The sequence below is a fragment of the Cyanistes caeruleus genome, chromosome 5, assembly GCF_971803275.1.
Source record: "Cyanistes caeruleus chromosome 5, bCyaCae1.hap1.1, whole genome shotgun sequence".
NCBI lineage: Eukaryota > Metazoa > Chordata > Aves > Passeriformes > Paridae > Cyanistes > Cyanistes caeruleus.
In genome coordinates, this window is record NC_141705.1 from 31,372,361 (window position 1) to 31,392,852 (window position 20,492).

General features: G+C 36.4%; 1 protein-coding gene across 2 annotated transcripts; it reads right to left on the reverse strand.

Moving 5' to 3' along the window:
- Positions 1-342: 342 nt before the first annotated feature.
- Positions 343-15,388, reverse strand: LOC111927976 (coagulation factor XI-like). Of its 2 annotated transcripts, none has more exons than XM_023925091.2 (15): positions 15,340-15,388; positions 14,819-14,877; positions 12,017-12,179; positions 11,246-11,349; positions 9,569-9,728; positions 8,913-9,022; positions 6,290-6,449; positions 5,368-5,477; positions 5,121-5,280; positions 4,882-4,991; positions 4,350-4,524; positions 3,796-3,971; positions 3,387-3,482; positions 2,025-2,091; positions 343-569 (listed from the first exon to the last, which is right to left on the reverse strand). In XM_023925091.2, the coding sequence occupies exons 2-15, from the start codon at positions 14,874-14,876 to the stop codon at positions 440-442; spliced, it is 1,779 nt and encodes a 592-aa protein (XP_023780859.2). In that variant the 5' UTR covers position 14,877; positions 15,340-15,388; the 3' UTR covers positions 343-439. The 2 variants fall into 2 exon arrangements, with proteins under 2 accessions (XP_023780859.2, XP_023780858.2); XM_023925090.2 differs by having other exon boundaries at positions 1,952-2,091.
- Between the last annotated feature and the right edge of the window lie 5,104 nt (positions 15,389-20,492).

Genomic DNA, 20,492 nt, shown 5'->3' on the forward strand with positions numbered 1-20,492 from the left:
CCTTTAGTAAGCTCATAAATGGTTCACCCATTTTAACTACATTCAGACAAGGGAGGGAAATTTCTTTTTGCTGTGTCACAGCCTCCTAAGACAGAAGTAGCTCCCAGCTCCCAGGTCCATATGTGCCCTGCAACCTCCTCCACTCCTGTTTAATGCTAGCAAGGACAGAAGTCCATGGCTCAACAATAAATTTTTTTCTGCCAAATCAGTGATCACAGAGTTTAATGTTATTACTGCTTTTTATTTAGTAATAGGAAAATTCATTCATTCCTGCTTTTCTGAATTTTAAAATAAGTATTTTACATTCCAGGGTAACAAAAAACACCATTGAAAAAGCACTAATACATTTTATCCCATAGCTCTGAGGGTTTTTATTCCACAGCAACACTTTGAGTGAGTCAGTAATCCTCATACTATGTAGTTTTTTCCAGAATCCAGTCTAAATAGTCAGCAACCTTGGTGTAGACTCCTGGCTGCCTGGGGCGAGCGCACCCTTCGCCCCAGCTGGTGATGCCCACCAGATACCACAGCTCCTCGTGCCTGCATGACAGGGGCCCTCCTGAGTCTCCCTGTGTCACAGGACAAAAAGAGAGAGCAGGCAAGGAAGAGGCCTCATCAGTATTTCTATCACAAAGACAGCCTTGAATAAAATCAGCACCATTCAGTATCACCACCAGCATAACTGTCTGGCTTTCAATCCTTTTCACTTAGGACTGATTAAGAGAGGAGTGAAGAAGGTGTTCTGATTGTTTAGTAAATTGATTTCTAAATAGTCATTGCAAACAATTTCTCCTTCCCATGCAGTTTCAAAACTAATGTTTTTTATTATTTTCTTTATAATATTATTACTAATTTATCTACATGCAGTGATTTAAAACTCAATGAAAAAAACTATATATGCAAGTAAGAAAAACAGTCAATTTGAGGGTATTTTTCCTTATGGCCGTGTATTTAGTATCTCAGTTCTCCAAATGCCTTGTCTTGTTTGAGTGACTCTGTCCCGCTCAGGATAAAACACCTTTGTGTTTTCTTTTCCTATTCCTTTCTGAACATAAGACTCCTTACAGAATTTTAATTCTGTATGGGTTGTTAGGACAACAGCAAGTGTGTTATTTTTCAAAACAGCATCTCCATGTTCTGTTACACTGTATCACATAAAGAAATCTCAATTGGAATAGAGGGAAAATTACTTCCCAGCTCCACGTATTTTTATTCCTAACTAATTATATGTTACTAATCAATAGTAACATTTCAGCATACAATTATTAAGTGTTAAATGTTTGCAGTGAAAACTGTATTTGGTAGAGAATTTAATATTAATAATCAGACTATTTTCTTCTTGCAGAAATTAACTCAGAATATTTCAGCTGGTGAAAGTGCGTGAGTTTACTCTTGAGCAGAGAATTTGGTTCACAGAACTCATGCTATTGTGACATTTTCAACCCTAATTATGAACAGAGCAGTTTTCACAGTTTGTTTTTAGCCTTCTATTCCCCATGCATTTTAATAGCATTACTGGCACCCTCCCTTCTGGTTTATATACAGGGGATGCTTTATTTTATGTACTGTATTTCCTACCAAGGTATAGAAAAAAAAAAACCAAACACATAGGAAACCTGCTCTTATTGGAGAAATGCTTAAAGATAGTACACTTGCACTCTCTGGATTTCTGATAGTCTGAAGGAAGAGTTTTATTCCCTAAATGGATATCTCTATATCCACACTCAGTTTCCTATCCATGGAATCAATCCCTAAAGATTTCAATGTCATATAAGAGATATTTTCCATATACCTTGGTTTTCAGTGCTTCTGACAACCCAAAGTGACAAGTCGATCAAGAGCTCTATTGATAATCATACTTCACTAATAACAATTAAAAATAACTGTAGTATTCATTTATATGTTTGAACATCTGGCTGGAATCTATACCCATACAATACTGTTTGTATACCTTACAAGCATCCCTTCCTCCTTCATCATAGCCAGCACAGATCACTTTGTCACCTATTCTGCGCCTCCGGTACCTTGCCTGGCATTCCTCTTTTGACATGAAGGGAACAGGAGCCTTTTGAAGAATATCTTGTACCCGACCTGTGTAAGAAGGCAACATGAGAAATGTTTGGTTCTAGCAAAATAAAGGTTAAAATTCCACTCTAGAAATCTCCATACACTGATACTACTAAGTGAGAGCCTACTGCTTCTAGAGTGTTAATAGATGTTCATGACACTGATTTTCCTTTCTTTGTGTTAGCAAACAATGTGAATTGTCTTCTAATTTAAATGTTTTTATGATGCCATATTCTTTCTCATGGCTGGGAAAAAAAAGCTTCAAAACTCCCTTGTGATGTGCAACAAATCCTCATGTGTGAATGGCTCTCAGGACATTGCCCCCTGGAGCATTGCTTTGTGTTAGTAACTATTATTTCCTAGTAAAGTGTTGCAACATGTTTGGAATCTCCCAGTTTGCCAAATCTGTGCTGCTCTCTCTCCTAGTAGGTTCTAAGATGGAGAAATTTGCACATAGACTAAACAAGAGTATTTAAAAGTAACCTTTTCTCTAGTAACTAACAGAAGAAATTTGTCCATACAGTAACTAAATTTGTAAGATTTCACATTGAACTATAACTTTCAGATAGTCACGGGTATAAAGGAAAAAGTACTCTCTAAATAGGTGCATATACATCCAAATAAACATATAAAAATGACACATATAAATATATATAAACAAATAGCTGTAAAACCACAGCTTGATAATTAAGAGCTTTTTGGCCTATCTCCACATAAAATCAGAGGAGTTCAGATTTCATTTACTATCAAAACACAAGTCATTGTCATGGTCTATAATAAGAAAAGCAACATACTTCTATCTCCAGTTTCTAAAGTCATATGAATACAATCACATTAAAAAAAAAAAAAACATGAGTTATGTGCAGACTGTAATTCAAAACAGTTCAGTGGTACATTTATTGCCTTTTTTTTCAGCTAGGAAGAAATCAAGAGTGTACAAAATCCAGATAGATACTGGGGTTTGCCAGTAGATTAAGCTAGAATCTAAAGAGTATTTGAGTGTTGTACAAGATGTATTTAAGATGGACTTCTCAGATATTTCAAACTATTGAACCAATTTATAAAATTAATATTGTGTCAGAGCATGGAGGTATTTAATGATAATTTCATACATCTTTCATTTATGTTTTATAGTGTGTTAATGGAAATCAATTCTAATAAAGAATTATATTAAAGTACTGTCTAGAAGGAATAGTGATATCTAAGAGCAGAGAACAGAGCAGAATTTCCTTTTTTTAGAGAAGGGGAAATACTTTTGTCAAACACATTCATTTTAAAAATACAAAAATTCACTGTTTAAAAGTATTTTAAACCTGTACCTTTTTCTTTTCTGTAACCCCATCCAATTACCCAACAGTCAGTATAAAATATGTTGGCATCCTCTTTTGATGGCAGGCAGATAGGTAGTTGAAGATCTAAAGTACAAGAGAAAACATTAGTTTGTCCAGCAGAGACAACTGCAAGAGTAAGGTTTTGTGGGCATCTACATGACCCCTGAAGACAGCCCCCGTGTCATGCTCTGTCCCTTACACTATGTATCATTCCCATCACATAAACTGAAGCCACACTTTTTTTTTTTTTTTTGCAAAGCCATCAGAATAGATTCTCTTCAAAGCCCAGTAACTGCATATTAAAGGAAGCCAGCCCAGGTGTCATGCGCTGCCATAGAAATGCCAGCCCTGTGTCTTCCTGCATGTTTTCACAATTCCTCTGCAATATGTTACATACCAGTAAAATTCATAGGCTTAGCAAGTTTCATTAAAGCAATGTCATATCCAATCTGTGCATGTTTATACTGGGAGTGAACAATAATCTCTTCCACTTTGAAGAAGGGTGTATCCTCATTTATTTCTGATTGTCTTAAAATACCAGCATAAATACGCCAAATGTTGGGATTCTCTAGACTGAGGGAAAAAGACAAAGAGTCAGTCTGTGACTAAATAGCCTAGTGCAGTATTATAGCAAGAAAAAACTCGTATCTCATGAGAATGTCTAGGGTTCTGTAGGTATCTGCTGTCTGCTTTAGAATTTTACCTTCCAGATTCACTGAAATAATTCTGCATCAGCAGTACATTACCATGCTACAAAGGGACAAAGTATTGTTACATTAAGTTACATTAAGAAACTGAATGTCTACCTGAAAATGTCACTGTTTGGTTACATTAAAGTGGTTCATCTATTTCTAGTTCTCATTGTTATCATCCTGAAAGGTAGATTTCAGTTAATGTTGCATGCTGGGTTAAACTTTGGGGCATATTTGTGCATTCAGGTTTAGGTCTCACCTCGTGACACAGTGAGCAGCTGTGAGAATCCACTGGTTGCTGATGATGGAGCCCCCACACAGGTGTCTCTGGCGAGACAGCTTGGCGTGCAAGCTGACCTGCCACGGCCACTCACCAGGGAAAGAGTCTGTGCCACCAACAATCCTAATTGTTCTGGCAGAATGCTGCATACACGCTACAGAAATAATTTAAAACTGAGCTTAAAGACAACTTGCATTCACCAATGAAAAATGAAGATGAGACTACTGCTGATCACTGAGTAGGCACCGCGTATTGAGAAGAAGGTGATACATGACACATTTTTCATGGTTTGTGATCATAAAGTCTATTAAAACCAAATTCAAAGCGCTGTTCTGGTGTTTACTATGTGAAGACCTGACTGACTTCACTTTTCCAGAACATTCTAACTTTACAAGAACACTGGGACATTGCAACCACTTTAAAAAAAATATGGTTTGGCCTCCTCCACTGTAATCAGGGAAGCACTGTCTATTTTTCATAAAAGAAGTTTTACTTAATTTTACTTACTTACTGGCTTTTTTTTTGCATAATCTTAGTGAGTATCCAGAAATACTTCCTGGTCCACGCACTATTTTCACTGGAGATCCATTTGAGGACATTCTAAGGTGACACGCACACTTTCTGCCAATGAATTAATGCAAACATTTAGTTTGTATTTTTTTCACCAAACAGCACATACATTACTCCCTCACCACATCTCTTGAGTGATTATTTCTGGAATCTTTGAACATTTTAAAAAATATATCTCACCCTTCTTCATGGCATGAACCTTGGAGGAGAGAATAGGAAAAAAATTGGCAGCGGATCGTGTCTGTGCAAACCTGCTGACAGGCTCTGTGTCCTTTAGTGTAAGTGACATTAAGTTCATCTCCCAAAAAATCCATATGGGTGTAAGTGCGGGAATTGCAGGCTGTAAGAATGATTGCATTCAAAGCATCAGAAAGTTGTTAATTAGATTAATTCAAACTTAGTATTTTTATTGTAATCTATTGCTTACCAGGAAAAGATCTTCTACAATTTAGGAGGCCAAAGCCTGATACAGCATTTTCTTGCAATATGAGGGCCTCTGGAATTCCACTTGTTGATGTCTTCAGAAGGCAAAGATTTCTAAAATGAAATATTTTTCACAGTAACTAAACCTGTTCTGTTAGGATGTTCTCACATCCAAAAAAAAAATTGTTTAGGTAAAAGAAGGTTCTTTCCTAAATACACTCTTTTCTCTCAAGTCTCAGTCTGTAGATGTATTTAATAAGAAAATACATTCACTAAGGTCACTAGTTCACATTAAATTGAGGCCATCTTTGTAGTGCTGTGAAATGCCATAAAACAATACTAGTAAAGGTGGTACAGTATCTATACATATAAAGAAGAGGTGACTTTAGATGATGCATACCATCTCAGCTTTGCTTCTCTCTGAAATTCCTTTGAAACTTTATTCTTCTGATTTGTTTGTAATGTTGATTTTTAACTATTCTCACTACTAAACATGAAAGAAGAAAGCCAAATAGAAATATTTTTAAAGCCATTAACTTAATTGAAAAATCTTTTCAAGTAAGTTCACCCTGCCAGGAAACCAGATGGCCATTTTCGACAACGTCATAAAATTCAGCTTTGAGTCTTTGAAACAATCTGGAGGCTCACTGTACTTTTGACATGTATAATTCTTTTCAGATTAAGACCAGATACACAACCACAATACAGAAGCCCTGATCACATTGGAAAACAGTTTAAATGACCACAGGAAGTTATAAATTTATGAAAAAAAAACCATAAAAAGCTGTGCTTTACTTAAAATAGCCTTTCAACATAAATTTACATATATTAGTAAAGAAATTAGTGTTTAAAAAAAGACTCTGTGTTTTTAAAAAGTAAACTTTAAATAATCTACATACATAATATCATTTAAGTGTCATATTCACCTTTGAGATTCTATTTGCGATTTTCTGGTAAAAAATGTAAAGAACAAGCACTTTGGAAAATATGTACAAATAGTTTGGCAGACAGAAATATCAGGAGTGAAAAAACTTGTAATATTAATTCCTGAAAACACTTGATCTTCAAAAATGTCCATTTGACAATCTGTATAAAAAAAAGAACAAAATATATAAAAATTCCAAAAACTTATATCATCAGAAGATTGAGATTTACAGATTATTCATTTCTATCTTTATTCCTATTTTCCTTCTGTGATTGATAACCTGGAAAGGTAACACAGCATTTTAACCAGAAACTATTTCTCAGGAATATTTTTGAATATGTAAAGTCATGGAGAGCACATTTGGTGGCAGCAGAGAACTTGATCTGTTGAGAAAGTACAGCAAACCAAGTCAATATTGCCCAGTGTGTTATAGAAACATATTGGGAGCATCTTACTACAGAAAGGGAAACTAAGAAGAGGCAGAGCTTACTGTGAATGCTGTTAATTTGATGAGGTTTTCAAAAAACATAAGCAAGAGAACACAGCAATACTGGGCAGTAATTACACAATAAGAACAGTAAAACAATATAATCAGAAATGTAGAAAATTAAAGTCAAATAACTCTTGCAATTAGCAGGTAAGATTCTAAGTTAAGGGAAAATAGCATTCAGAAGAATGGATAGTTTCAAAGGAAATTATATTTAAAGCAAAAATGTGGATCTGAAACTTCAGGGAAGCTAACCCACAGTCCCAAGGATCAGGTTCAGTGATCATTTGCTCAATATTCAGTGATCTCCAGGAAGATGCTTTGCAAAGGGCAGAAAACAGATAAATTACTATGCATGTGTAATAGTGTGTGTGCATAAGAATAAATTCAGAGAGGCAAAGGCACAAAATGAATGGCCACACAGAAAGGAATAATCTAAATAAAGTCAGAAAAAATCCTCAAATAAATATTAAAATAAACCCATTTCAGATACTGACAAAATAATAAGGCAGAAGACATTACAGAGGTTTTATGACTACATTCTACAAATCTCTGTCTGGACAGGTATACATCATCTGTCTCAGATTAGGACAGATTACCTCCTTAGATGACCTCTTCATCCACTAGTGCTTTCTATGTTTCTATGATCACACAATTTATTACTTCTCTCTCTTGCCTGTTCTTGCCTCTTTCACCAAGACACAGAAAGTAGAGAAAGATAGGCAGAAGCAAAATTGATTTTCACATTATTTCATGGTTTTACCCCAGCCAACAAGCAAGCCCCTTGCAGCCACTCACTCACTCCTCCACCAGAAAGATCAGGGACAGAATCAGGAGGGTAAAAGCCAGAGAATTTGTGGTTTCAGGTAAACAAGGTTTTATAGGAAAAGTCCGTGCTGAGCACCAAAAAGGACTTTGGTGGGTTGACCTTGGCTGGATGCCAGGTGTCCAGCAACTCACTCTATTATTTCCTCTTCTCAGCTGGAGAGGTGAGGGCAAATGAGATGGAAAATGACTCATAGGTTGAAATAAGTCAGTTTACTAAAGCAAAAGCAAAAGTTCTCATAGACACAAGCAAAGAAGAAAAAAACCAATAATTTTATTTTCTACTTCCCATCACCAAGTGATATCTATCCACTTCCCGCATGCGTAGTGGTTGCTCCAGAAGACAAACATTGTGAATAATAAATGTCTGTCCTTCCTCCTCCTTTCCTTAGACTTTATAGCTGAGCTGATATGACATGATATGGAATGTCCCTGTGGATAATTTGGGTCAGCTGACCTAGTTGTCTTCTGTCACAGGATCTTGCCCACCCCCAGACTATTGATGGGAGGAACACTGGGGAGAGAGTGCTGATGCTGTGCCAGTACTGCCCAGAAGTAAACCCAAGCACTGATTTAGAATTTAGAATTGATACAGTCTCTACAACACATGATTTATACAGGAAAACTTGATTTTCTGTGAGATAAAATAAGGATATATGAAAGCAGAATAACATCATCGTCATTAAGATGGGAAAATATCACAGTGAGACAAAGTGGAGACACATTTAAAAAGAAAAAGAAAATAATACAAAAGTGAAGATGTTTCAATTGAGAAAAAGAAGGTTTGATACACACTGTTTGATTTTAGACTCTTGAGAATTTTGTCTGACTGATGATTGCAGAAACAAGCACAGAGTTTTTGCTTTCATCACATATCACTCACAAAATGCATAATATATCCTTTCCTATTAGCCAACTGTATTAGAAAGCTGCAGATCTCCCTTAAAAATTTCCAAGTGCATACACAGTATATAAACAGAATGCAGAAAGTTTTATATTTCCCTTATCTTTGAATCTGATGGGCTTTTATCTTTCATTTTTGTATCCATGATACGAAGATAACATACAATTTCATCAAGTTAATCTTATGAAAGAATCCTTTGGATCTTTAAAGGGAACTGTTTCTGTAAGACAAATGATAACATGAAAAAATTAAAAAAATATTAACCTCCCTTGTCCCTGAATGTACTAACCATATTTTGAGAATAAGATTATTCTACATAATAAAACATTTCTGTATGTCAGCAATTGATTGCATTTCAGAATACATGACCCTGAAAACTAACCAGAATCAGAGATGTTAAATAGTTACCTGATTCAGAAAGCTGGCATGTCTTTAGAGAGAATCCAGACACAACCTCATCAAGCACCTTAATGTTGGTTGGAGTTCCTACACTGGTCTGTTTCAAGAAGCATTTTTTACTGAATGACAAAGAATAAAGAAAGTGGTAAGAAAACAAGTCTTCCTTGGACTAATCCATCCTCCTGAACCCAAAATTCCTACCATTGTGCACGGTCTGGCCATGGGCCAGAACAATCTCCAACCTCTAGAATAGACTTCAAATGATGAACAGAGCTAGCTGAACAATGTTTAACTTGCAAAATTGAGCAGATTAAGAGCTCAAAAATAGGTCTCATTAAAATGAAATCATTTCTCTGGATGCTCTGATGATGCTATTTTCAGAACAATAAGCAGAGCAAGATTTAACAGAGCAAAAATGCAGCACAGCTATCAATATAATTTGCATTTCAGAGGATTTTAGCTTTTTTCAGGGCTGTAATAATTCAGTAAAAGGTGTCTTTTTCACCAATGGACAAATGGAAGATGATTTACTGTTGATATTTTCCTTCCTGTAAGTGTGAACAAACATTGCAAGGATGAATAAATTCTTGCACCTTAAAGTGATCTGAGATTTAATCTATTTAGGCACAGAGCTGTCCAGGGGAATGAATCCAACCTGTATTTACCAAAAGCTTGAATTGTGAAATGCTTCAGAGGCATATGTAAAAAAATGACAACGGTTGTCATTGGTACATCGTTTTTGACATTCTTGATAGCTGTCAGCCATAGTAATATCAAAAATATTCCCTTCCATATCCAGTCCTACATGGACATCTGGGCTGCAAGCTGTGAAGAAAGAGAGACCAAGTTCTGAAAATGTACTTCTATTCTTTTCCCCATCCCGTGCCCCAAATTGCCCAAAAGATAGCAGTTTGTATGACACAGCCCGCACAACCCAGATGCCACATCCCACGCTCACTTCAGTTACATCACACTTTATACATAGATCTAGCACCAAATCAGAAATGTAGGTTTAGTGTGGTACCTCATGGCAAGGGGAAGAACTGGCAGACTTTGACAGTGCCTCTGCCTACATGAGAGAGGGCCTCTAACCACTGTGGCTGACTGAGACCAGGATGACATTCACCAAAGCAAGAACTCAGAACCCATATAAAAATATATTTTCCCAATTCCTAATCAATAGAGCAGTTTAAACGGTAAATTCTGTCCTCGTAAGGAATAGACATTTCCTGCTTGAGTCAGAATATAACATTTACACTCCACAGAGGGAGGATTGCAACTGAGGGTTTGAAATGAAGGTCATTTCACAGAGCAAGAGGCAGCCAATGATTTGAGGCATCTTCAAACATGTAGGGAAAGATTTTCATTTTAGTCCAATTCTCAGTAATTCCAGTGATAATAATTAGTCTTAATAGCATAAAGAATAACATCCCACTGAAATCTCTTTTTCTATTCCAAGATACTCAGAAATACAAACATGAAGGGTTACTGGCAGGAAAGAGCTTTTAAGGGGCCTGACTGCTCTGAAGGGCAAGTGGCAAGCAAAAGCAAGCACAATTTATTGATAATAGCTACAGTGCAGAACTTGCATAAAAACCCACTTAGTCCTGCCATGTTGAGATGCTATACCAATACAACTAAAGAACTACCCTGACATCCCTAAGACACTATTTGTCCTCAAAGGCAGGAAGTGAATAACTATATTCTTCCTCACTCCATTTTTCTGAAGTACCATGCCATGCTTAATCTCCTTTTAATGACATCATTATGACAGTGCAAATTTAAAACATACATGAAATAACACATTTAATAGGCTTTTAATATGCCTGGTGATAACTTGCAGGAATGGGAAGCTGCCATTAAGTCTTCATGTAAAGCATGTATACCTGAAAAGAGGCAGCTGCTAAAAAATTCTTACACAGAGTCACAAAAGTATTAGCATCACTTTGTGACAGTGCACTTTTGCCTTGCTGAGCATCTGCACCTCAGAGTTATAAAGCAGGGTCACACATGTGAGCCACTTTCTGGAGTGGAATTCTAGTAGTAAATTAATCTATAGAACTGGAGTCAGCAGTTAAAGCATGGGTTGCTGTCTGCCTCTAGCAAATGAAACAGTGACTGTGGGAGCATGATTTCCCTGTTCTCTCATCTGGGGAGCCTGGGTGGTGGTTAGGTCGGCCAGAAGAGTAAAACCAGTGTTTTTTGTCACCTGTGTTTGAAAGTAGTCTGGCAAAGAACACACAAATCACTGCTTGACTGCTTCCCTGATTCTATTCCTCTTTCCAAAATGCTAATTTTTTAACAGCTGCTATGATGCATGCATGTGAATAACCATATCTTACCAGTAATATGGTTACACTGTTTTAAGGAATGTCCAGAGATAGCTCCTTCCATATCCACTTTCGGCAGCATTTCTGTATCACTGTCTTTTAAATAGCAGGAGAACCTGTGTTTTGAAATGCAGCAATTCACAGTTTTTGCAGTACAATACAGACTTTCATAACTGTTTCTCAGGTGAAATGCAGCCTGGCCAATATCCCTCAACATTCAAATTTTGACAAATGTAATTGGAAGAATAATAGTGTCAAGCCTTACATGCTTTGTTAGCAGTGGTGGCAGATGAGAATATTTTGTGCTTGTGGGAGCTCCAAGAGGTCTCAATAAAATGAGAAGCAGAGCCCAGGGTTCAGAGGACAGAAATGCACAGGTCATAGAGAGAAGACAACCTCATTCTCTCAGGCTACTGATATTCTTAAATGTGAGAAAAACATGCTAAATAAAAAGAATGGGGAAAAGTACAGGGGATCATTGGAGATGTGAAATTATTCACATTGTCCCTCAACAATAAATACGTGGCCTAGAGAAGGGAGAGCAGAGTCAGTTTTCCTTCCTTATAAGGCCTGGTGTGTAAAATATTGGGCATTGTCAAATTTAACCTTTTGAATTCAAGCATTTTCATCTTCAATCAGATCACCAATTTTAGAGATACATGACATTGCTTCCCATGGCAACCCTGCACCTTTTTCTGCATGCCTGTGTTCTGTCAAAATGTTACCAGGTTTCTAAATTATCACAGGAGACCAGCAAAAGACACAAGTACATGAACATTCTACCTTTTTGCAGGATCTTCAGTCCATGTTGCTGGCAAGTAGGTGAAGAGCAGACAGGTAGGATGGTAAGTACACACTATTTGGCAGTAATTGGCAGTCGGCGTAAAAACTGTAGTGAGGTCTCCTCCTTGGAAGAATGTATTTTCATAGATCTGAGTCACACATTCTGACACGGAATAACAAAATGTGTCAATTATTAGAGATGGGAACACCCAGTTCAGCAGAAGAGGGTGAAGCCATTGCTCTTTGTCACTGAAGACAGGCTCTTGTCAGGAAAAGTGGGTAAGGGGGGGTGAGTAGCACAATTCCTCTGAGAGTCCCATCTTTTCACTCCAGCAGAAGTAATACAGTCTAGGGTGTCTCCCTCTGTTCCCTGCCTCATACCCAGTGCTGGAGCAGGGAAGCTTGAACCCAGAGAGAAACCCAAGAAGCTGGATGGGCCACAAGGCAGATCTGCATGGAAGAGGAGGAAGGTGCCTTTCCAGTGGCAACTCTCAAGAATAGCAGAAGACTCTCCTCAGAGAGACCAACACAGAACATCATTATGAAGAAAACCAGGAAGAGAAAGTGCAGAGACCAAAAGGAGTTAGAAAGCTTTTATGAAAAACTATTTTTTTCCTATTTTTTAGGGATTCTCTGAGGTCAGAATGACAGGTGGTGCCACTGTGCACAGGCTCAATGGCTCCCAGCATTTCACAGAGCTTCAGCTCTTTCACACTCTACCTTGAACTGCCCAAACCTTCTTCACAATGAAGAAAATACTGTTACAGGAATAATGTCTCAGGAACAGTCTAGAATAAAAACGAGCTGTTCTACTACCTTGCATCTGCATGGCTTCTTAACTCTGAATGGCATGTTGAACTCTGTACTGGCAACCACTCACACTGCGGACCTCTGCAGCAAAGGTACCTAAGCAGAAACCTGCTCCCATCTTTCAAAATGAAGGCACTTGTGAGATCACAGAACCACAGAGTATGCTGAGCTGGAAGGGATCCACAAGGATCATTGAGACCCTCTCCTGGCCCTGCACAGGGCCATCCCCAGGAGTAATACCATGTGCCCAAGAAAGTTTTTCAAGCATTTTTTGAAGTCTGTTAGGCTTGGTGCTGTCACCACTTCACCGGGGAGCCTGGTCCTGTGTCCAACCACCCTCTGGATGAAGAACATTTTTCTATATATCCAACCAAAACCTCCCCTGACACAGCATCAGGCCAGTCCCTCTGGTCCTGTCAGTCTCAGGACACTTGGGGGTCTTGGATGTCCGCTGTAGTGAAGAAGCACAGTAGTTTTTCCAAGGGCTCTAAGATCTCTGTATTAAAACACACAAGAGAGCTGTCTTTCCACAGGAGACCACTCCCCTTTTGAATTTGCCCTCCAAAAGGAGTAGCAAACCAATGAAACAGTGATTTTTATCCCTGCATCTAGCAAAGTGCTTTTTCTTGGATAAAAGATAAAGAGAAAATAATGTATTTTTACAGACTTGGAGGAAACCAAATTGAAAACATTTTATCTAGTGGCATAAACTGTTATTATAGAGTGATCATAGTGTATCAAGGAATATTTAAAATGAAAACAAAAGGTAATATCATATAGGATTTGATAGTTTTAAAAGACTACAAGTGGATTCTATTTTTTAATATGATTATAAGCTATACTTTGGCAATTCAGTGGTTCCTTCACGCAGGTATAATACATTATTTTTTTTTAAAAAGTGATAAATGAGGATTATTAGACATATGTGCTATGTGTGCTAATATGTTTCAAAGGTTAAATCCTTGTTAGTAAAAAATTTGACTTTATAAATATCCAAGTTCTCTGGTATAAATATATATATATATATATGTATATATATCTATTTACTTTCAAGCTATTTCTCTAAAATACAGTATTTAATATTCTCAGTAGCATTTCTTTATTCAGCTTTGTAATTCACAGAAAAAACATTTTCAATTCTTAGAATACACCAAGTGAGTTCTAAAGCTAAAATAAAATAATATTGCAATTGTTTACTCTACCAGATATTTTGGATCCTATTTATCTTCTTCTAGCACAAATTAACACACAAAAAAAATAATTTATGCTGTAAAACTATGCACCATGCAAAACTGTGCCAGTTCTGGACACTTTGATTTAATTAAAATGTTTTCTAGGCCTCAGAAATTTTCCAAGATTTTTTTGCTGAGACTTAAATCCAGGTAAAATATTTTCTTAAATAATATGTCATTTATCTATTAGATTTTGCTTAAAAGCTGTTACCTAATCGTTCTCTGAGAAATCATTTAATACATTACTGAATTTATACCCATGTTAGGCCTTAGCTATAATTTATCAGGAAAGGGAATTTCAGAGGAGTGCAATGTAACTTTTGTAGTTTAACTTTTGCTAATGGAACAAAGTAAATCATTAACACAGAACGAAAGGCTTACATTACTCTGCCTCCTGCAGCCCCAAAGCTTCCTTCCCCTGCTTGGGCTACGAACCTTGCCATTGGGCACAGAACATGGAGCATCACACTAATTTCACAGCTACAATGTGGATGCAGTCTCAGTCCTTTAGAGAAAGGCATGGTGTCATGTGTGCTGGGGGAGGTGACAGTCTGGGGGGTGGCAGGACAGTGTCAGGAAAGCCCCTTTAGAAAGTTCCCTGTCAGATGATAGGGTCATGCCAGTTACCCAAATTTAACTAAGTTCAATCCAGCAGAATAAACCGTTTTCCCAGGAGCAGGCTGCAGGTACTAATCTTCTCCCCTTCTGCAAGAGTTGCTCTAGGCTGTGTGTAAATTTCAGTAATTATATATTAACTTACCACTGTAAACAGAAGCAACTAAGAAAATGAAATAAAAAGTCCGGTAAATCCAGTTCATCCTAAAAACCACAAAATCATTCTTTAGGATATGTTCAATAAAGAGTGTAAAACTAGTTTTATAAAGCACTACTGAGCCTAACACTGATTTACACCTATACTGTTTCACTATTAATTCAAAATTACATTGAAAGTTACATTTGCAGCTGTGACACTGTTTTGGCAAACCTTTTAACAGCAGAATATTCATTCTTGCTTAGACTGGGAACAATATTCTGCTGAAATGACATTACTAATACTGACTCTCCAGATAGTTTAGTAAATACTGTTATCAAGGTAGCAAAAAAATTACTCACACTCACTGCTTCATATGCTATAAGAATTATAAACTTTTTTTCACCTGCAACAACTTAACCTGTGAAATAAATTAACCACAAAACATAAGTCATAAATATTCCAACTTACTCTGCCTTGTTGCTATGAAAAACTTTCACTGAATAGCAGTTGCAATAATGATTACATACCTGAACACATAGTAAGTCTGGATGTATGGATCAGGTTTGCATTCCACTAAAAAACAAGTCAACACTTTCTGTTAAATATTAGTACCTGCAATGCTAACTCATCTTTAGTATTTACTTTGAGCGGGTACTCTTTTTGTCAATATTGTTACTGACCTTGGGGCACATTTTCAGAACATCTATCATCCACACCGCTCTGGAATTGATCCTGTATAACCACATTTATGCAACATAGTCTCTCTTTTCTCCCCTATAAAATGATGATAATATTTTAATCCCCTGGAAAAATTTTCACCTCTATATCAAATTATAGAATTTTCATTTTCCCCGGAACCAATCACAAAATCTACCCATATTTGAATATTTACAAAGTAAGCAAAACTTGCCATTTTTTGTGTTGTCCAACATATATTAGTATTCAATTAAAATTATTATTTTGCTTCTGTGTGTGTGTGTGCATTTCAATTGGTGGCACAGACAGATTAGAACTTTTGTCCAAGAACTTAGTTTCTTCACTTTTCATTTCTTGTCTGGGCTTTCCATTTCAGATATTGGGGAATTATTCCAGCTTGTTACTGTTTAAATAAAAACAGAAGCAAAAAACAAAAGAAAACAAAAAAAATCTCCAATCATACACTTTTTGAAAAATAAGGTATATTATTCAAAAAAAGCAGAAAACCAGAGCAGATTGACCATAAATTTTACCAAGATCATGCGTGTCATTCATGCAAAATGTAGCCATACCCACATTCATCAGAAGTTTCTGTAAGATTTCATTTCAATAATCCATTGTCTATATTTTAGAATTTTGTCGGAGGAAGGAGCACCTTCTGGTGATGGAAGTTTGTTTCAAAAGCAAATTACTAAAAAAAAAAAAGGGGGGGAGGGGAAGAAAAAAAGGAAAAAATATTTCCTTAAAGCTGCAGTTCTCAAATTCAGGTATCACTCTGTAAAACCAAATATCATTTTAATTACATCTGTAAGGGCATCAGTTGGATTTGATAGTGAAGCTCAGAAATAAGACAAATGCAATTCAAAGAGAATCATAATGAGCATGCTCACTTTGGAAAATAAATGCATTTTCTTTCACTAGGCCTGCTACTCTCATGGCGTGCTCCCACTTACACTGCTGTGCTGTTGCTCAAACCAACAAAGTAGTACTTCTGTACAGAGGAAAAATGTATTATGGACTCTACGTTGATGAGTGAGTTATTGTTTATTATAGGACATAATATTTATTATAGGACAAATTACAAAATATGCTGAATTAAGTTTCCTGAGCCTTTCTAAAATCCATAGATTATATAATTTAAAGTAGGAGAAGAGTTAGAAATTTAAAGTGCATAAAATGCCAAAACCATCTCATAGTCCTTAGGCTCATAAGGGCTCAATATATGTTTATTGCTGCTCTTAATTCCCTCTTTGTATCAATTCAGCTAATATTCTAAAAATAAACTAAATCAAATTGTTGCATTTAGGGTTCAGTAATTCAGATAGCAGAAATAAAAGAAGAGCTCATCAAAACATTTTTATAAATGGAAACATTTTTGATGATCCAAGTTCAAAATTTATTTGAATAATCCAAAATAAAATTAAGAGTTTGCTTCTGTTTGACTTTGTTTCATTTTGACTTGGTAGTTAAAAAAAACAAAACCTGCTTCAGCCTGAGCAAGTTGTTTAAGATGACATCTCCCTGGCAGTGCAATTGCCTACTTGCTTGATACTGCTTTCTGCTGATTTCCACTGCGATCCACGCACAAATCTCATTCATCTGCAAAGGTGGCAGGAATTACTGAGCTGTTTCACCTCGGGAAGAAAATGACTGAATTCCAGCCTGATTTAGGTCTCATTCTGCCTGGCAGAACCAAATCCCACATTTCTTACAGCAGTCCTATTCAAAAAACAAGTCAACCTCAAACTCAGAATGGGAGTGGATCTACTCTCTGTGATGAGACAACACCCACTGTTGTGATGTGGAGCAAGAGCAGGAGGAAATGAGGGAAGGAAGGCACCAGTATGGTGAGAGCAACCCATTCTCATTTTGATTTGGCTTTATGCACACCCTTCCACCTGAAGGTGGATACTGTAATAATTTCATGAACCTGAATACTCAAGTAGGAAAAAAACCAACCAACCAATATTCTGAAGAACTTCATGGCTATCATTATGTATATGACAAAGGAGAGAGCAAAATAAAATATCAAATGCTGCTGAAACAAACTCCAAATCTAAATCTTGATCTTTTCTTCTTACGATCAACAATCTAGAGCTTTTTCATCTGAGTCAGGATGCCATTATCTGAGTGAAGAATCCACTATCTCACTAGGGCAGAATCTTTCGTTTGACTTGATACAACCAGAAATGGCTGCAAAAAGTTGGATAGAATAATTTACTGATTTGTGAATAGTGCAGCACTGTGTATTGTATCAAAATAAAAGCAGTTTAGTTGTTCCATATCCTGAAATTACATGTCAACAGTAGTCTTCCTGGAAATAGAGCTCAGAAAAAACTGCAAATCAGATGTCAAATAAGAAATCAATACAAACTAAATTGAGGATCATAATAAAGAAATAGAAGACAGCTGCAAATATTAAACAAATAACTACTGGGCTACTTATTTCAGAGGACTTCTTTGATTTCTTTCTTATAATCAGATTTGCCATTTTTTTAATAAATGGAGAATCACATTACTGCCCAAGGCCTTACATTTTGGAGCTAAAGCACCTGATGCTGGCTATTGTTAGATATTAAAGACAGTGTTTCAACATACACAGGAGGGTCCCAGTCTGTTGATCTGTCTGTAAACTGTCAAACAGTAACTCTTGAGCAGTTGTATGTGTCCCTCAATTACTAGCCTGGAATGAGGTCATTTGGGCATATGCCAAATACTAACTGAGTTTTTTGATAACTGATAACTTTTGCCTTTCTTTGATCAAAATATTTTGCAATTTCAATGAACACTTAATATCTCCACAAGTTATACTCCAGGCATCAAATAGAAAAGTCCATTTGTTGAACAAAAGATAGGGTTACACTTTAGCAGAGTATAACTAAGAGACTCCCATTTTCAGAAGAATCTCAGATGTATGTATTTTTTTTTTGTTTAGAAAGCAAGTTAATTTCACTTTTAATCTTTTCATCTATGCAAACCATGAAGGTAATCTTTTAAATATGACCAGGCTATAAACTGAGGTACTTCTATACTGGGAGTTTTGCCAGAGTGTGGCACCAATAATATTTTGGGAAGAAAACTGGGGTAGGATTCCCCAAAGGCTATGACTCTTTCAGCTGCTACAAGAGGACATAACATATGAGATCAAATACAGCAAAATTATTTGTTTGTAGCAGTGTACTAACATTTATATATGAGGTTTTGTCTTTTAGGACATGAGGATTAAATTCAGGAAGGCAGGTGGATATCTAGTATGCACTACTATTCCACCTCCTGCTGTGTCCAAAACATGCAGCTTTTAGAGGCCAAAAAAGCAGATTGTGTCAAGGTGGCTGGAAACTTCTACTACCTCTGAAGCACCTGCATGTGCTCTCAAGCAGAACCTTCCAGCAGAGGGAGGTCACACATTGTTTGTTGTCAGTGTTCCTCGTAACAGCGGTAAACCATGATCCAGAAACACACTCAGTTTGTTTCTGTCATCCCAGTAGAAAGCTGTGTCTTTTCTGACACCATACAAAAGGGGATATTTACAGAAGGTGTAATATTTTGGTTTAGAGATCAGCTGCTACCTTAATACCACAGCAGATACCTAGAACTCCAGAAAAAGATTGCAAACAGCTACTACCACATGCAGTTTTTATTCCACAATATTTTACTGTCCCATTATTTTATCAGGAAACCTGGGAATGCTGTGCTGCATTCCACAGTCCTACAGGAAAAAAACCCAAACCCACACACAATAAAAACCCAAAACAAACAAACAAAACCTCCACAAAACTAACAAGCAAACCCCCACACCCAGAGAGTTGTTGCAGACCACTACCAAAAACTACACACCACATTTAACCTAATAAAAGCACACTACACAATGCAATGTATTTAACACCTACCCCGCAGGCAAGAAGTTCCTTGTGTGTTCAGTAGTTTTCCTCAATATTTATTTCCTTGGCAGCATCAGATTGCTTTAGAAGCAATTTTCACAACAGAAGATAAGAGATCACTGCCATTTCAGAACAGCTCAGAACACAAAGATTACCGAATTACATCAGTGCTCATCTTAGCAAAGACACTTTGTGCATCACTAAATAGGGATTTTTCACATTGGCATCCTCATGCCAGCATTTGAGCCCATATACTTTTCATAATGAGTTTATTAATATAGTTTTATCCAGTTTTTGGTTTTATTTTCTTGTCCATTTTGGAGAGTATAAGGAAATTATAGTAAATATACACACATTATATGAGAAAAACATGGTAAAAAAGTAAAGTACAAGAAAAAATATTGATCGGTGTAGATAGAAGTCATAAAAATCATCTTATGGAAAAAAAGTGTTATAATTTGGTCTATCTTACAAACTGTTTCCACAAAGTAGATCCCACAGAAAAAAAAGAAGTAATATTAATTTTCATTTTTCTTGAAAGTCCTCAACTTAAGCACATAGCTTAAGACATGAGGTACCTCTCCAGGTTTCAACTACATGCCAAATCTCCTGAGAAAACATATTCTAGATGCTAATCATGTTTACCTTGAAAGTTCACACTGCCAAGTACCCAAAAGCATGAAATAATTTCTTAATTCAGAGTCTCTGGAAAACATGTGTCATGTATTATATGCATTAACATATGAAGGTGGTCTCAAAAGTTATCTCATTATAAAGAAGACAATGTTTAGATTCAGCCCTGGAATCTGAAATTCTTGCTATTATATGGCAATGAAACCTATCTTTGAAAAAGAAGGCTGAATAATGCAAGTATTATTATTGTTAAAGACTTTTTTGTCTTAATGGTAAAATAAAGGTAGTGATTATACACTATTTATCAAGATATGTGATTTTATTTATGTAAACTAATAATTAAACACTTTCTTTTTAGAAGATCCTCAGAAAACGGTAAAAACTAGGCTTACCAGAATATAAAGAATTTGGCAGGTTCAAGGAAACTTCTAATTTACTTGGAACAAATATAAATTGCTTTGTCTTTATTA